General features: G+C 36.2%; 2 protein-coding genes across 2 annotated transcripts; both read right to left on the bottom strand.

Moving 5' to 3' along the window:
* Positions 1-1,621: 1,621 nt before the first annotated feature.
* LOC121785281 lies at positions 1,622-2,929 on the bottom strand. The gene has a single exon (XM_042183666.1). The coding sequence runs from the start codon at positions 2,927-2,929 to the stop codon at positions 1,622-1,624; it is 1,308 nt and encodes a 435-aa protein (XP_042039600.1).
* A 13,888-nt stretch (positions 2,930-16,817) lies between these two features.
* Positions 16,818-18,686, bottom strand: LOC121785282 (putative UPF0481 protein At3g02645). Its single transcript, XM_042183668.1, has 2 exons — positions 17,999-18,686; positions 16,818-17,464 (listed from the first exon to the last, which is right to left on the bottom strand). The coding sequence occupies exons 1-2, from the start codon at positions 18,651-18,653 to the stop codon at positions 16,818-16,820; spliced, it is 1,302 nt and encodes a 433-aa protein (XP_042039602.1). The 5' UTR covers positions 18,654-18,686.
* Between the last annotated feature and the right edge of the window lie 325 nt (positions 18,687-19,011).

Genomic DNA, 19,011 nt, shown 5'->3' on the forward strand with positions numbered 1-19,011 from the left:
GTTGAACCGGAATACTTTTTATATATATATATATATATTTATTTATTTAGTAGTAAATAATAAAATTTAATCAAATGTTTTATCAATAAATATTATAGTATTATACATTTAATAGTATTATTATAGAAAACAAGTCTTGTACTAGTATATTAGGATATTTAATGACGTTAAGTTTAAATACAATAATAAATTATAATACACAATATTAAAAACTAGTATTAAACTCTATGTATAATTATAAACTCCTATATTATAAAACATTAGTGATTGTAAAAGTATGATTAAAATATAAGAAATATATTAAAATTAACAATTTCTTAAAAGAATATATAAAATTAAAAGGAATTATCTTAAAAGAATATAAAATTAAAAAGAATATATTTTTAGTGAATGATAGAATTTTATTAATTTTTTATCAACAAATATAATTAAATATATAAATTATACTAAATAAAAAATTTAATATTTATGTATAAAAATAAATAAGTTCATAGTATTATTTTCAAAAAGTAATGCGGCAAAATAATATTATACACAAAGATATATGAATAAACATAAATTAAAAACATATATTTAGTAAATACTCCTAGTATATAATCAAATAGTAGTAAACTTTTAATATAATTAATCACATATTCTTAATATACATATATACGTATTAAACTAGAATTATTAGTTTATATAGATAAATATTTCGTGTTTAACATATGAAAATAATTTATGTTCATAATACTACCAAGAAGTCTTTGTGGTGTAGTGGTAGAATTGTTGGTAAGTTCACCGGGAGGTTTTGAGTTCGACCCCTATCAAGGCCAAAATTTTAGAATAAAATTTTGAAAAGCATTTGAACCAGTTTCCGGTTCCCTATCAGACTGGTCCGACCGGCCGGTTTCGGCGGTTCATGGCGGTTGATAATGTCATTGGTTTTATAGTGCTAACCGGACCGGACCACCTACCGGTTCGCGGTTGAACCGGTCGAACCGGCCGGTCCGGTCCGGTTTTTAAAACATTGAGAATTTCAGTACACACATCGTTAAATGTAAAATCGGCTTTGAATTTTTATATATATTTGTATTAATTCTCAAAAGTCCATTAAAAATATATTATCGTCTAATAATTACAAGTCCGGCTGAAGTCCAATTAAGTATAATCTTTTCCCTCTTTATATTTAATCTCCACAAAACTATTAAACTACTGTGCAATATAAATAAATATAAATCATGTTCAAGATGGTTGATCGGGTTATAGCTAGTTCGGGTTATTAGTTAATCGCATTAGGCCGATTGGATTGACGAGTATAAACTGTTGTGCAATAGTATAAACTTTCATATGTGCATTTCTCTCAAATCTCAAATCATAGCACAATTTCAACAACCCATATCCCAAATGGCAAAAATCAAACCACAAATCACATAATTAAGATCGATGTGGACAAACAAACAAATTACTTAGTAAAACTGAGAAATAAAAACAGACAGTCCACGTTTATTTTCTTACAGCATGGTAGTAGCTAAGTTTGACTTCCAACTTAACTTACATTACAAACAGTAATCTAAAAAACATACAGGAAGCGGAATGTGAAATCAAGCAGCAATAAACATACATGAGGCAAATGGTGGAATCAAATGGAATTGTTTGGTTGCGTGGACGGATGGATTGTGTAGTAAGTTTGTAGGATAGTGAGGCAAAGCAGAAAAGCGGCGGCAAAAAGAGCTATCGCAGACCACGGGCTCTGAAAATAGGTATTGAAGAGTTCGGCCATCCAGATTCTGGCTTTATTGTTGCAGTACACATCAATCCTCATCTTCACCTCATTAAAATGATCAAGACCAGTGCTTGAGAATCCATAAGTACTGATGCTTTTAAATATATGAAGCACCTCTTCATCGTTCTCCAACGTGCTCCACAGTATGCCTCTCTCCCGCATCACCTTTACATCATTAGCATTGTTGATCAGCGTTTTCATGAAATTGATGTAAGATGACACGCCATAGTCTGTTTGTACGCCCGCCGACATCTCAAATACAATAAGATTGGAGAATAAAACTTTACTTTCTTCGTTGACGCAGAAGATAGGAAGGCGTAGTTTAGCAAACAAGCCGTAGGAGGTAAAGCTGATGTCCGTCAAACAATTTGAACTCGGCTGGAGATAAATACCCTTTGCTTTCAGATCTGTCACCGACCGAAAAAGACTGTCCATCTGTGACCACGCACTTCTTGTGATTTCCCTCGGTTGATTATCTGGATTTGGTTGGGTCTCAACGACGCGGCGAAGGAAGGTGCGGTGCAAAGCTTCGAGTAGGTGACGAGGCTCTTCTCCTGCCCATGGGAGTTGTCTCATCCTGTAATCCCCATAAACACGGTAGCTCAAGTACTCGCACAACAATGATTGGTGTTGAACAGGGTATATTAAGGAGATGAGCCATAACGGAATTTGATTCGCCAGCATACACGTATCAGATGATACGGACAACATAGCGGACGTTCCCATGTGCTCACACATATCGATGTAAGTTTGTACCCCATCCTCACCAAATCCACGCATGAAGCATATGAGGAAGCAAGCGTCGCGTAACAACATATTTGCCAAATCCTCGCCACTGTGGCCACATGGTTCGGTGTAGAATTCGTTCATCCTCTCACTGATTTCTCTCTGAAGGATGGTTATTCGTTCAGGGCTTTCGCAAAGCATATTTCGTAGCTCGTCCTTGAATGGCTCCACCAGCTCCAATAGATCATCCCGCCTGTGGTGGTATGGGCCGAGGGAAACAGCTACCGGCACGTCCCCTTGCATTTTCTCCCTCACTATGTACACCATGCTCCCATTAGATTCAGGGATATTGATAATGACGTGGTGGGGTGGGAGGGGGTCTTCCGGGTTGTCCCCTTGTATTTCTTGCGACTCCGAAGAAGGGCCGGGAAAATCCATCACTGAGAAAGGAGAGCTCAGTGACGCTGCCTGCCGTATGTCTATGTATTTAACGAGAAATTGTGAGGGAGAAAGTTGTGTTATTCGATACTCCACTTCGACTTGGAATAATTGTTGAATTGAACTAGTATATATAGAAAACGAGGAGGAAGACGATGACTTAACACATGGGACCCACAGTTTCAATTAAGGGATATTATTAATTTATGTTTGTGTACTTCTATCCATCCAAAAAAATAGTCTCAAAGTTATTTCATCTTTTTTTTTGTGTCTATAAAAACTAATCATATAAAAAATAGAAAATTTCTCTTAAATTATTGACACTATTCTACTCCCTCCGTCCACGATTTAAAGACTCATTTTGACTCGACACGAGTTTTAAGATATTATTTAACTTTGTAAAGAAGAGTAAAAGGAGAAAGTGAGTGAAATGTAGGATACATTTAAAGTATTAGTTTTATATTGAATTGTGAGTGTAAAAAGTTGGTGGAATGTGGGGTATGCATATTAAAAGAGGAATAAAGTAAAATGTTCTATAAATCGTGGACAAACCAAAATGGCAAAATAAGTGGAATGTGGGGTATGCATATTAAGAAATTATTTGACCTTGTGAAGAAAAGTGAGTGGAAAGTGGGTCTCATTTAAAGGGGGTATTAATTTTATATTGGATTGTGAACGTGAAAAGTTAGTAGAATGTGAAGGTCGCATACCTAAAGCAGAATGAAGTAAATGGTTCTATAAATAGTGAAGTATTATTTTACTATATACCTAAAGCAGAATGAAGTAAATGGTTCTATAAATAGTGAAGTATTATTTTACTATAAATAGCAGAATGAAGTAAATGGTTAAGGCAAAATAACTCTTTAAATGATTAATAGAGGAAATATTATTTTACACGCTTATTCTTTTTTCATACTTTGCCACTTTTTCTTCTTATGTCACATATATTACCTATAGTTTCACTTTTCTTTTATTTTATTATTTTTTTATAAAAACACGTGTAGTTCATCTTTTTAATGGAAATGGGATAATTATTTTTTTACAATAAATACAAGGAGAGAGTAAATGATGAAACTAATTTTCACAAGTAATTATATATATAGTAGAAAAAGTTTTTTAGTTGGTTTGACAATTAATTTATAATGTGACGTTATGAATTGATTTGTTAATTAAATTGCAATTTTCAATATCGCTAATATGGTTAATTGGTCACTTTTTTCATCTTCAAGACTTTATAATACGGATGCTTATTTGATTCACCAATTCTCAGTTAATTAAGGGTGTCCATAAAAAATAATCTTATCAAAAAGTAGGAAGTTTCTCTTAAATTATTGACACTATTCTACTCCCTCCACTCCATCATTTGAAGAACCCTTTTGACTCAGCATGGATTTTAAAAAATTGTTTGACTCTGTGAAGAAAAGTAAAGAGAAAAAGTGAGTGGAATGGGAGTTTCATTTAAAGGGAGTGTTAGTTTTATATTGGATTGTAAATGGTAAAAAAAGTTAGTAGAACATGAGGTCCGCATACTAAAAGTGGAATAAAGTAAATGGTTCCATAAATGGTTGACACCCAAAATGGCAAAATGACTCTTTGAATGGTGAAAAGAGGAAATATTATTTTACCCACTTATTCTTTTTTCATACTTTACCACTTTTTCTCCTTATGTCACCTATATTTTACCTATATTTTCTCTTTTATTGTACTATTTTTTTTATTAAAACACATGTAATTTATTTTTTTAATGGAAAGAGGGATAATTATTTTTATACAATAAATACAAGGAGAGAGTAAATGATGAAACTAATTTTCACAATTAGTTATATATATAGTAGAAAAGGTTTTTTAGTTGGTTTGACAATTAATTTATAATGTGACGTTATAAATTGATTTGATAATTAAATTGCAATTTTCAATATCGCTAATATGGTTAATTGGTCACTTTTTCATCTTCAAGACTTTATAATAGGATGCTTATTTGATTCACCAATTCTTAGTTAATTGAGAATTGAACAGGCATCGCTCAATTAATTGAGGAACTGAGAATCGATTTTCAGTTAGGTACCAGTCCTAACATATGTTTAAAACCGGTTCTCAGTTATAACCTGACCGACCATATTTTAACCGAAAATATAATTATATTTTAATTTTAATTCTATTATTATTATTATTATTATTATTATTATTATTATTATTGAATAGTTTTAGGTTTGGATTTTTTTGGTATTTAGTTGTTTAAATTTTAGGTATTGGACGATGAATATTGTTGCTTTGTTGGTTTGTATTTGTCGTGTGATTATTTAAATTTTTACGTATTAAATTCATTAATTATTTTTTAGAGGTTGGATTGTGAATTTTTTTCAGTATAGAATTATTTAAATTTTTATACAATTTAAATTAAAATTAGATGAGTTTGAAAATGAGAGTTTACAATGGTGATAGTTAGATTACTTTAATAGGGACAATGTGATGATATTAAAATAATTATTTAGGTTAAACAAAGACTGAAATCATATATAAAAAAAAGTCAACTCCACCATTCCAGAGCCTTTGTCCCAGCGGCAATTTCCTCCTTGAGATGAGGTGCCGAGTTTGAGCCCTCTTGACATCAGATGCAATTTCCTCCTTTGACTATAGGAGTTTATTTGTAATTACCTCATTCATAGGAGTTAATTTTTTTAAAAAAAAGTCAACTCTACCTAGTACCCACCATCCTCCAACACACATTGATAAAATATATAGTTATAATTAATTAATCTCTCCATCTTGGACAAAGTTTAGCTCATTACTTAAATTCAATGTTTTAAAAACTGGACCGGATCGGCCGGTTCGACCGGTCCAACCTCGAACCGGCAAGCAATCCGGTCCGGTTCACCCCTAGAAACCGCCAACATGTTAAACCGCTGCTGACCGGCGAAACCGACCGGAAATCGGTTTTTTACTTTACAAAATACTTTTTCAAAATTTGATGTTGGCAAGACTTAAACCCATGACCTCTTCTCTATATATTAACACTTTTACCATTCCACCATATGACCATTTTAAAATAATATGAACATTAACTATTCTTATACACTAAAAATGATATTTTTAATCCACATAAAATAATAATTCATTTTGATTTTATATTATTTTAAGAAATTATTAATTATAATATATTTTTTAATTATGTTTTAATAATCACTAGATATTTACAATATATGAGTTTCTAATTACACATAAATTTAATATGTTTTATATGTAAATATAATTTATTATTACTTAATATTAATATTTTTCTTGTACTATATATTTAATTTATATACACTAACCATTGATATTAATATTTTTACATAAAATAACTAATTATTCATGTTTAATTATTACTTAATAGTATAATATTATTTTATTCAATACACTTTTCTTAGTTCAATCAAATTTATCTATTTATATATAAAATATTAAAATTTTTTTATCTACAATAACTAATGAATCATATATTTATTTTTATTTACCAACAAAATATTTATGAAATTTATTCATTTGCTACTAAATTTTAATATTGATATTACAACTAAAATATAAAGTTAGTATTTTTTATATATTATTAATTATATGTAAATTTAATATATTTTGTATATTGTATACTTAATTATATGTATTTGCAACAGTAAAACGGTTCGACCAGTGATTGAACCGGTTGGACCGGTTGAACCATGAACCAGTAGCTTTGCTGATTCACCGACCAGTCCGATTTTTAAAACATTGCTTAAATCCATTCATGAATTCTTCAAAGGTAGGTTTAGGTTTCAAAATAGTCGATTTTATTTTCCACTACTCAGCCCATCTATCTACTCCTACCCACTAGCCATTTAGCTAATGGATCAATTAATAATGTCAAACTGATTAAATTATTATTGATCAATTGGATTAGTAAACCAATTATTAAATGACTAATGTTAACAAATTGGAAGAGAACGTACCCATCCATTGAGTTGTAAGTTGTGAGATGGCGATTGAGTCAAAAATAAACCCGCAATTAACGGATCCAATATACTAGTATGTAAAAGCGACATCTTAAATTCTGAAGTTGTTATAAAAATAAGTTATTTCACAAACCCTACAGAAAGGGTTTGTGATCGAGATTAGGGTTTCTTCGCAAACCCTACAAGAGGGAGGGACGATAAAGGATCATTAAGTTCTCGGAACAACATCGGTGTTTTAATCTCAACTGGTGTATATGGATCTGATTAAATTAATTTAGCTATAATTTAGGATGTAAAATGGTTCTCATTTGACCTCCTTTGATGACTAAAACTACCGACTTATTAGTTAAGAAAAATGTCTTACAAATTAAGTTGTGTTTTATTATCTTATTCTTATAAATTCTAATTTATATACTACTATATTAGTAGTTGTTCTAATTCATATACTACTATATTTGTAGTTCGTTATTTTCAATCATTGTTTTAGGGCATCCGCAATGGGGCGGGCGATAGGCCTCCCGATGCCTCGGGCGCGCCATCGTCCGACACTGTGGGTATGAGGATGATGCTCGATGCATCGTCCACGCCCTATAGATTGTCCACGGACGATACGCGGACGATAGGACATTGTCCGCCCATTGTGGGCGAAGTGGACGATGGTGCGGACGATGCAACGCGTTTTCATTTTTTTTTTAATTTTTGTTTATTTAAACCTCGTTTCTCATTCTATTTTTCATACGAACATTTATCTCATCTCTCACTTTTCATATGAATATTTCGATCATCTCTCACAAATAAAAATGAACCACGACAACGGCTGGAGTACCTCGGAGGGCGTTAGTCGGACCTTGACTCGAGCCTTATTCGATGCCGTTAATGACGCAATGGCGGATTGCTTAGCGAAATGCAGCGCGACGAGGAGGCGGCGGCGGAGGAGCAGATCCCTAGGCCTATTCGACGTTAGACATTTGTCCGCTGCGACCACGCTGTAGCTCACGAACGTCTATTTGCAGCAACCACGGGGGGGGCCGACTGTTTTTCACCGCCGGTTTAGAATGCATCGTTATCTTTTTCTTAGCATTGTCCAGACGGTAGAGTCACGTGATGAATGCTTCCAGTATCGGAATATGGCATCGGTAGACCCGGACCTACGCCGTTGCAGAAGTGCACGGTTGCACTCCGGCAGTTGGCCTACTGCACTACGGCGGACATGTTCGACGAGTATCTTCACGTCAGGGAGACAACTGGCCGCGAGTGCTTGAAGAGATTTTATAGGGGAGTTGTGGAGGCTTACATCGACACATATTTGCGAAAGCCGACTGCTGTGGATTGCCAGGGTCTGATGAAGATGCACGAGACGACGCACGTCTTTCTTGGGATGCTAGGGAGCATCGACTGTATGCACTGGGAGTGGAAGAATTGTCCGACGGCGTGGAGAGGCCAATTTACTAGTGGATACAAGGGGCAGCCATCCGACGATGATCCTCGAAGTCATCGCTGACCATCGGCTCTGAATCTGACATGCTTACTTCGGTGTAGCGGGGTCTAACAACGACATCAACGTCCTCAACACATCCACCCTCTTCAGTGAGCAATGCAATGGCAACAGCCCGGCCATTGAGTTCACTGCCAACAGGCGCCAATATTACATGGGGTACTACTTGGCCGCCGATGGCATATACCCAAGGTGACTTGTTTTTCTGAAGACGATCAGCTGCCCGTAGGGGTGGCAAATCGTGCGTGTTGGGTCGTTATCGTGTCGACACGATAACGACACGAACACGATAACAACAAACACGAACACGACCTGTTAAGAAAACCTCAAACACGAACACGAACACGACACGCTACCCTCAGACACGAACACGACACGAACCCATTAATGACCCGTTAAGAAAACCTCAAACACGAACACGAATCAATTAAATTTAATGAGTATTGAAAAATGAAAATACTAAGAATTAATAATATTAAAATATTATTTGTTAACGGATAACACGAACACGACACGAAATTTTTGTGTCCTTAATGGGTCGACCCAATAAGTACACGAACCCAATAAGCTATGACCCAAACCCATTAATTTCATGCCGGTTCGTGTCGTGTCAAAAATTGCCAGCCCTAGCTGCCTAATGGGTGAGAAGAGAGTTTAATTTGCGCAAAAGCAGGAGGCGGCGCGGAAGGATGTGGAGCGGGCATTTTGTGTGCTCCAATAACGGTGGGCTATAGTGAAAGGGCCGACGCGTCTCTGGTTCAAGGAAGTCATCGCCGATGTCATGTATGCGTGCATAATCTTACACAACATGATAGTCGAACACGAAGGTGGAAGCGTCACCGATTGGGGCGATGATGAAGGTGGATCTAGCTCCAGCACGGCGACCGCGCCCCACGCTCGAGGATTACCGACGAGCTTCAATGAGGTTCTATCTAGACAGGCCTCAATGCGCAACCAACAAGAACATCCTCAACTCATGAACGACATGATTGAAGAAGTTTGGGCTCGTAACTGCCGTTGTTGAGAATGCGTATTTTTTAATTCGTATTGTAATGTATTAATTTTAGATGAAATGAAGGTTTTTTTTCAATTTTTGTAGTTATTTAAATATTCAAATAAAGAAAATGCTTAGAGCGGCCTTTAGGGCGGCTTATAGGGCGCCGCACTGCAGGTGGAAGGGTAGTAGGATAAAATGATGATGTGGAGGTGCATAGGGCGCCCTATAGGGCGTCCTATAGGGCGCCCCACTGCTAATTTTTGTAATGTATTGGACGATGAATATTGTTGCTTTGTTGGTTTGTATTTGTCGTGTGATTATTTAAATTTTTACGTATTAAATTCATTAATTATTTTTTGGAGGTGGATTGTGAATTTTTTTCAGTATAGAATTATTTAAATGTTTATACAATTTAAATTAAAATTAGATGTGTTTGAAAATGAGAGTTTACAATGGTGATAGTTAGATTACTTTAGTAGAGACAATGTGATGATATTAAAATAATTATTTAGGTTAAACAAAGACTGAAATCATATATACAAAAAGTCAACTCTACCCAGTACCCACATCCTCCAACACGCATTGATAAAGTATATAGTTATAATTAATTAATCTCTCGACATAGTTTACCTCATTACTTAACTCCATTCATGAATTCTTCAAAGGATGGTTAAGGTTTCAAAATAGTCGATTTTATTTTCCACTACTCAACCCATCAATCTACTCCTACCCACTTGCCATTTAGCTAATGGATCAATTAATAATGTCAACCCGATTAATTATTATTGATCAATTGGATTAGTATACCAATTATTAAATGACTAATGTTAACAAATTGGAAGAGAACGTACCCATCCATGAGTTGTAAGTTGTGAGATGGCGATTGAGTAAAAAATAAACCCGCAATTAACGCATCCAATATACTAGTATGTAAAAGCGACGTCTTAAATTCTGAAGTTGTTACAAATATAAGTTATTTCGCAAACCCTACATAAAGGGTTTGTGATCGAGATTAGGGTTTCTTCGCAAACCCTACAAAGATGGAGGGACGATAAAGGATCATTAAGTTCTCGGAACAACATCAGTGCTTTAATCTCAACTAGGTGTATATGGATCTGATTAAATTAGTTTAGCTATAATTTAGGATGTAGAATGGTTCTCATTTGACCCCCTCTGATGACTAAAACTACCGACTTATTAGGTAAGAAAAATGTCGTACAAATTAAGTTGTGTTTTATTGTCTTATTCTTGTAAGTTCTAATTCATATACTACTATATTAGTAGTTGTTCTAATTCATATACTACTATATTTGTAGTTCGTTATTTTCAATCACTGTATTATGTTTCTAAAATGTTACTAGTATTAATAGTATTAATAAAAAAAGTAAATGTACATTCAATTTGGTACACGAGTGAATCAATTAAAAAAACGATAGAGACCGTGCATTGCATGAACATGATAGGTGTGCATTTATGTCGTACTATTAATTGTTGAAAGTGTGATAATGTACTTATGTGATTTGTTTTACATCGTCAAGTGTATTCAAATAGTTTGAGACAGGCCCAATTAGTCACTTAGGCCATTAGTGGGCCGATTATTTTATTTGTCTTGGGCCTAATAAGGGGACAGTGTGATAACTGTAGAGAGCAATCCATGTCTAAGTGGGTTTAAGTTTTCTCTCATGAAGGGACAACAATAGTTCGTAACAGGCTATGTGACGCTGAATCTAAGGAGATCAAGACGAAAATAACCACTGCAGAAGTCCTTCCATATTCTAATTAGCAAACACGATTAGCTTATCGAGTATAGACTGTGTTGGGACTTGGAAGAGGAAACTGAGAATAGTACTAATATGTTATGAAATATGAAAGCATGATGTACGGGGCGATCTTATCATAGGGCAAATTCCATGAATGGACGTCATGGCAAATTGTATCCGCCATTTGGACCCTGAAAAAAAAAAAATTCCAGCCATAGTATAGACGCGAGAAGCTCTCGCGTGTTTTAATTAAACACGCATCAAGCTATCGCGTGTATACATAACACGCATCAGGAAATCGCGTGCTACGTTAAACACGCGATAGGCTCTCGCGTAATGCGTATGTTATGCCGTCTGGAGTGAATTTGTGAAGCAAGGGAGACACGCGAGAGCGTGTCGCGTGTTTACTTTAAACACGCGAGAGGAAGACGCGTCTCTCTTTTAATACACGCGAGAGGAATATGCGTGTTTTACTTTAAACACGCACTACGGTGATGCGTCTATACTTTTAAACCACGCGAGAGCTTCAAGCGTGTTTAATTAAAACACGCGAGAGCTTCTCGCGTCTATACCATGGCTGGAATATTGTTTTTTCAGGGTCCAAATGGCGGATACATTTTGCCATAACGTCTCTTCTTGGAATTTTGCCTTTGAAAGCTTGTTTTTCTCATGTTATGCTTAATAAACACCACGAGAATCCTGTCTCTTCATATGATCTGTGAAAACTCTTCTCCTAGACTTAGTAAAGAATCTAATACATCACTGTTCTCATTTGACAGACCTCGAAGGAGTACTTAGAAAAGCAGATGGTTGAGATCGAGACGAACCTAAGGGAGCTTCTGCAACAAGATCCTGCTCTTGCTCGTCAGATAATGTCTATGTCCATGTAATGATGCAAGTCTGGTTTGCTCGAATTCTTAAGCCTTGTAGCAGATTTTCGACTTCTCTAAGCAGTAATCTTGACCACAACTATCTATTTTCGCCACTCTTGTTTACTCCCCTTGGCGCGTGGGCGTTGTAATAATGTCCAGCTCCTGGTATACTTACATTTGGGGAATAGATTGCAAAGCTACATTGTCTTTTTAATTGTTGAAGAATTGCTGTTATCATCATTTTCATTTTGTTAGTGAATTTCTATTTTCATTTTATTTGCACACAGGGAAGGTTCAGGGCCACGACTCCAATTTTCAGCTGTTACATTAGCATTTTAAACTTCACCCGTAAAACCAACAATCCTACCATAAAATATTTTTTCACTTTTTTCAGTTCATCATTTTTTAATTATATTCCAATTTTATAAATTTATTTGAATTTTAATTGTTAGAATAATATCACACAAAATCAAGCAGATCATATGCTATGGTAACATATTATGCCATATATCTCATAGTAATTATTGGAAATTAGGTTTACCATATATGTAGAGTTCTCTAGCCTATATAACATTGTAATCTCTGTATTCACGACACAATGACTGAGAAGATGATTTCTCCTATCGATTTTTAACATGGTATTAGATCCATGTGATCTTGGCTCATAAAAATATCATCACAGCCAATAATACCGATTTCTCGACCTTTTTCAGCCAAAACCAATCCAAAATACCAATAACCTACACCCAAACATGTCAGATACAGAAGATACGAAGGATGTGGAACAAGCAGTAAGCCTCAGAAACAGCAAAAGCATCACAGTACCGTTCAAGCTGAATGGTAGGAACTACCCGTTGCTGGCTTTGGTATTAAAAGACATAAAATTGTCCCTTATACCCCACAACAGAATGGGGTTGCTGAAAGAATGAATAAGACTTTACTCGTAAAGTAAGATGCATGTTATCTAAATCTGGTTTGCCAAAAAAGTTTTGGGGAGAAGCTTTGATGACTGCTACTTATCTTGTGAATAGGTGTCCTTCTGTACCTTTGTTAGGGTAGTGCCCTGAATATGTGTTTACTGGAAAATCCCTAAACCTTTCTAATATGAGGGTGTTTGGTTGTTCTGCTTTTGTGCATACTAAAACTGACAAACTTGAACCTAGATCTAGGAAAGGTGTGTTTTTAGGATATCCTGAATGTGTGAAAGGGTATAGAGTATGGCTGAGAGATGAGCTTGGTTTAGAGTCATCATTAGCAGGGATGTTGTGTTCAATGAAAATGAGTTCCCTTGCTTGAAATTGACTGAAAACCTTGCTCCACAGAGTGTGGACAATGAACCTCTCACTGAGGTGGAGTCCACAAATAGCCTCACTGATGTGGAGCATCCTGAGGATGTTCAAAGTGAGGTGGAGCAGCCATTTTGGAACTCTACACCAATCTATACACCTAATGAGGGAAATTTGCAAGATAATGTTGTTATTAATATGCCATTGCCTGACAATGTTGTGGATAATATTGCTAATGTGCCTAATAGTCCTGTTAGAATTCCTCCTACTGTGCCTATCCAGAATGTGTTGAATAGTCCTTCAGTGGTTCAAAATGCAATTGATGCTCCAAACTTGAATGATTATGTGTTATCTAGGGATAGGCCTAAAAGGCTTAATGTTCAAAAACCTGCTAGATATGATGGATATGTAGGGCTGGTTGCCTTGATAAATTTGGCTTTTGATGTTCATGAATCTGATGGTGATGAGCCACAATCTTATAAGCAGGCTACAAAGTCTAAATTCCGGAATGAATGGCATAAAGCTATGATAGATGAAATGAATTCTTTAAAAATAAACCTTACCTGCAGGTGGTTATATAAGCTAAAAACTGAGGTGGAGGGTTTAAGATACAAGGCCAGATTAGTAGCCATAGGTTTTACTCAACAAGAGGGGGTAGATTATACTGAAATCTTTGCACCTGTTGTTAAATTTACTACTGTGAGATTAATGCTTACATTGTGTGCTCATTTTGATTGGTAATTAAAACAAATGGATGTCAAAACTGCTATCTTGCATGGTGATTTGGATAAGCCAATTTACATGAAACAGTCTGAAGGCTTTGTTGATCCTAAGTTTCCTAATCATGTGTGTTTGCTTAAAAAGACTTTGTATGGTTTGAAACAGTCCCCTAGACAGTGGAATATTAAGTTTAATACTTGTTTGCACAAACTTGGCTTTGTTAGAAGTACTTTTGATGCATGCTTGTATGTGAAGAACCTGAACACTGTGTCTGTCTTCCTTCTGTTATATGTGGATGATATGCTGATTATGGGTCCCTGTTTGAAGACTATAACTGCTGTGCAAACTGGTTTGAGTGAGAATTTTGACATGAAAGACTTAGGGATGCTCAGAAGATATTAGGGATTAATATTTTCAGAAATAGAAAAGAGTGTGTGCTTGTTTTGCATCAAGAACCCTATGTGCACAAAATTCTGAAGAAATTTAACATGTATTATGCTAAGCTTGCTTCAGTGCCCGTAGCTGCTCATTTTATGTTGACTAAAGACCTGTGTCCTAAATCTGAATATGATATCAATGCCATGAAGAAAGTTCCCTATGCTAATGCTGTTGGATCTGTGATGTATTTGATGGTTAGTACTAGGCATGATATTTCCTATGTTGTGTCTTGCTTGAGTAGATACATGTCTAATCCTGGTCCTGTTCTTTGGGAAGCTTTGAAATGGTTGCTGAGATATCTGAAAAATACTGCTAAGTATGGTTTGTGCTATTCTAGATGTGAAGAATGTGTAAAATTGAATGGCTTTGTTGATTCCAATTATGCTAATGAGATAAGATGAAGTCCACCACCTCCTATGTCTTTACTGTATGCAGATCTAGTATAAGTTGGAAATCACAGTTGCAGCATATAGTGGCTCTGTCTACTACTGATTCTGAGTACATTGTCATTACTGAGGCAATGAAAGAGGCTGTATGGTTGAAGCGAGTACTTTCTGAACTCAATTTTGTGAAAACTCCTCCTGTTGTATTTTCTGATTCTCAGTCTGCCATTCAATTGTGTAAAAATCCTATTTTCCATGATAGAACTAAGCACATTGATGTAAGATTTCATTACATCAGGGATATTGTAGAAAAGAATGAAGTTTCTCTTTTGAAAGTGCACACTGATAAAAACCCAGCTGACATGGGAACTAAATGCTTACCACTTGAAAAACTTCTTTTCTGCATTAAGTATTTACATTTTGACCTAGGATAGCTGCATGTCCCGGGGTATAAAAAAGACCTCAGCCACCTGACTACTGTGGTAAGGGTGTGTGGTGGCTGGAGGCACTAAGACCTATATACTAATGGGTGTCAGCCCCTCTGAAGCCTAGTAGGTAAACCTGGTGGTTTCCCTAAGCAAGTGAACTTGGTTCTTTGGTGCTGTGGGGACTGCCTTGTAGGCAATGATGAGTTAAAACCTTAGCTAATAGTGCAATTGGTTTCCCAAAAATAATGTCCAAGGTGGAGTATGTTGATTAAATGGATTGTTATGTTGGTGGACTATTATTATTGGGCATGGAATTTACTTTGGTCCAGGTAATGTTTGGGCTGTGTGTTTCCCTAGCCCATCTCGGATTTGATATACCCCCCTCCAACCTTCCACCGCCTCAATTCATTCTGCATTCTCTCATTTTCTCAATTCTCTCTCTCGAGTCTTTTGAGTTTCCCTGGTGTTTCTTCTTCTCTGATGGTTCTCTGTTTGTTTCATGATGGTTTATCATGGTTATTTGAGTGATTAAACGGGTGTGTGTGCGTGAGAAAGCAACTAGTTCGATTGTTTGGGTTCCAGAGAAGTTAGGGTTTCTTGTTGAGAGGTTCCTTGTGAAGTGTGGTCCCGAGAGTGGATAGATCCGGTGTAGTGGAGTGGTTTGGGGTTGTAATCCGTGGTTTGTGAAGTGTTTCACGGTTGGATTCAACGTTGCTCCCTTGGATCGTGGTTTCTGGTGAATAGATCTGTACTATTAGCGGGTGGTTGAGCCATAGCTACTAGATCTATGCGATTCCTTTGATTTCTATCTTGTTTTCTGTATTACTTGTTTAGATCCGGGAGGATCCTTCCTTGTGTTACTAACTAGGGTTTCAAGTGTGCAAGTTCTTGGTGGCTTTGAGGTGCTTTCGGTTGATGATTGCATGGCCAGGATCTTTAGCTAGTTACTGTTGTAATAGCTTGTATTTGCTTGTAATATCAGTCGTTTGGTTGATAGTTTGACTAAGCTATCTTGTACAAGAAAAAAAAAGTCTCGGTAAAAAGTGTATCCGGGTAGTCTGATCCCTACACATGTATTTCCTCATGTTCCAATTTATACATGCCATGACTGGCAAAATTAATAAATAGGAGGAATAAAAAAAATTGAGGAGTGTTTTATTATGAAGAAGCTTTCATTTTTAATAGTAGTCTAATTTTAAGGAATGGACTGATATAGAAACACGATTTTTTTATAGACAGATTGAATAATAATTTAAATAATTAATAATCGATTTGAGAAAAGATGAGTGTGCGCTGGACACTGGGCCATTGGGCCTTTCTTTATTTTACTAGTTAACAAAATATTTAATGCCCAAGTCCAATAACTGAACAAAGTCACTTCTCTTCTCATGCAAGAAAAACAAGGTATTTCCACCACTCTATTCTCCATTTTCATAGTCACCAAAAACATAAATTGAGATAGAGGATATTCGGCAGCTTCCAACGTAAATATCATTAGAAATACAAAATAAAATAAAAACAAAGTGGAATCAAGTAACAAAATTTCAATCGGCTGGATTGACTGTGTAGTAAGTTTGTACAACAGTAAGCGCTAGCAAAAAAGCAGCAGCCGCGAGCGCTATCACAGCCCACGGGCTCCGAAACTTGGTGTTGACGAGGTCGGCCATCCACGTCTTCGCTTTACTACTGCAGTGCTCCTCAATCCTCATCTTCACCCCATCCAAAAGCCCGTGCTTCGAGTACCCATAAGTATCGATGCTTTTAAACATCTCAACCACCTCTTCATCGCTCGCCAACCTGCTGTACAATATCCCCTTCTCCCGCAATACTTTTACATCGCTAGCATTGAGGATCAGCGTTTTCATGAAATTGAAATACGATGTCACGCCATAGTCGGTTTCCGTCTCTGGCGACATCTCGAATGCGATCATGTTGGAGAAGAATGTTTTGCTGTTGTTTGTGATGTTGAAGAAAGGGAGGTGGAGCTCCGCGTATAATGCGAAGGAGAAGAACTTGATGTCGCCCAAGCAATGGGAGCTTCGTCGGAAATGGATGCCTTTTGCTTTTAGATCTGTCGCTGATTGAAACGGGCTGTTTAGATTTTGCCATAGAGTTCTTCTTGAGCTTTCCTCCTTTGGCCTTGCTTGTTTGTATTTGTTGATTAGTCGCCAAAAATTACTCCCTCCCTCACCTAGGCCAATTTTGTAACGGTATGAGTTTTAATGCGTAATTAATAAAATAAGTGAAATAGAAAGAAAAAGTAATTCCAGTGTTATTGTTAATAGAGAATGAGATCCAACACATTAGCAAGAAGAACATATGGTTATTTTTTTTATTTTGGTCAGAACATTTATTTTTTGACTTTTGAATCCGAGCAAACGAAAACGGTCCAAAATAGTCCTTTTTTACGGCCATGTCAAAACTTGATGGTCAACTACCATTCATTCACTTTTTACTAGATTACATTACTAAATTTTATGTTTTGAAATATTTAGCCAAAATGTAAGTATTCTAATCCGGTCAAAAGTGAGTTAATTGCAGTTGACTGTTAAATTTTAATGGAGCCGTAAAAAAGACAATTTTTAGACCGTTTTTATTTGTTCGGATTCAAAAATCAAAAAGTAAATTTTCTTAACCAAAATCCTAAAATGACAGTATATTTAGAACAAAAAATGACTTTAATGTATTTAAATTGATCTAATTTTAAGGGACAAATCAACCGTACTTGAATTTTCTGGGGTCTGAACAAGGCTGAGGAAGGTGCGATGGAAAGCTTCGAGTAGGTGAAGAGGCTCTTCTCCTCCTCCTCCGTTTTCCCATGAAAGCTGTGTCATCCTGTAATCTCCGAAAACGTTGCTGCTCAAATACTTGCATAGAAATGATGGTTGTGGGTGTATTAAGGGGATGAGCCATAACGGAATTTGATTTTCCAGCATATACATATCGCGAGACATGAACAACATCCCATACATTCCCAGGTTATGACGAATCATGGGGAAAGTCTTTGGTAGCATAGCGAATACGAGGAAGCAGGCGTCGCGAAGTATCATTTCAGCCAATTCCTGATCAGTGTAGCCATCAGCTCCACCGTAGAAGTGGCGGATTTCGTCTATCCGCTCAAGGATCTTGCTCAGGAGGAAGCCTTTCCGGTCTGTTCGATCTAACTTGCAAACAATATCTTGTACCGCGTCCTTGAGTGGCTCGACCAGCTGCGATTGTGGATGCTGGCGGCAGTGGTATGGGCCGAGGGGCACCACTACTGGCTCAAACACGTGCTTCTTCTCCTCTCGCACGTGCACCGGCACTCTGTGGAGCATGCGCCATCGAGGTCGGATGTCCACACTCACGGCCGCCGGAGTTTCCTCAGCTATGTCTGCCATAGACTCAATGGCTTACTTGTTTCTGTATGTGCAACTTGGTTGACATTTTAATGGATCACTTCTTAGATGTGGAGTAGTATATAAAAGTGGTGATCACATCTCAGATTGCCAAAGATTAAAAATTCAATTAATTAACTAAGAGAGACTAAAATCATATAAAAAGATCATACTAAAATATTTTGAAGGTATAGTAGTCGTCTACGGTCTATATCACAAAATTTCATTTTTCGTAATTGTTACATTTGTATACGGAATGATCTTTTCTTGATGAAATCATATCATTAACACAAATGGGAAAATTTTTAAATCGTAATATAATATTTATATTTTCCAAATATTGTAGTACTGACTATAATTT

This window comes from Salvia splendens, chromosome 21 (genome assembly GCF_004379255.2).
Source record: "Salvia splendens isolate huo1 chromosome 21, SspV2, whole genome shotgun sequence".
NCBI lineage: Eukaryota > Viridiplantae > Streptophyta > Magnoliopsida > Lamiales > Lamiaceae > Salvia > Salvia splendens.

Coding starts and splice junctions, on each gene's coding strand:
- LOC121785281 (XM_042183666.1), bottom strand. CDS start 2,929: ATGGATTTTCCCGGCCCTTCTTCGGAGTCGCAAGAAATACAAGGGGAC.
- LOC121785282 (XM_042183668.1), bottom strand. CDS start 18,653: ATGGCAGACATAGCTGAGGAAACTCCGGCGGCCGTGAGTGTGGACATC. Junction 17,465..17,998: donor TCAGACCCCAGAAAATTCAA/GTACGGTTGATT, acceptor AAATTGGCCTAG/GTGAGGGAGGGAGTAATTTT.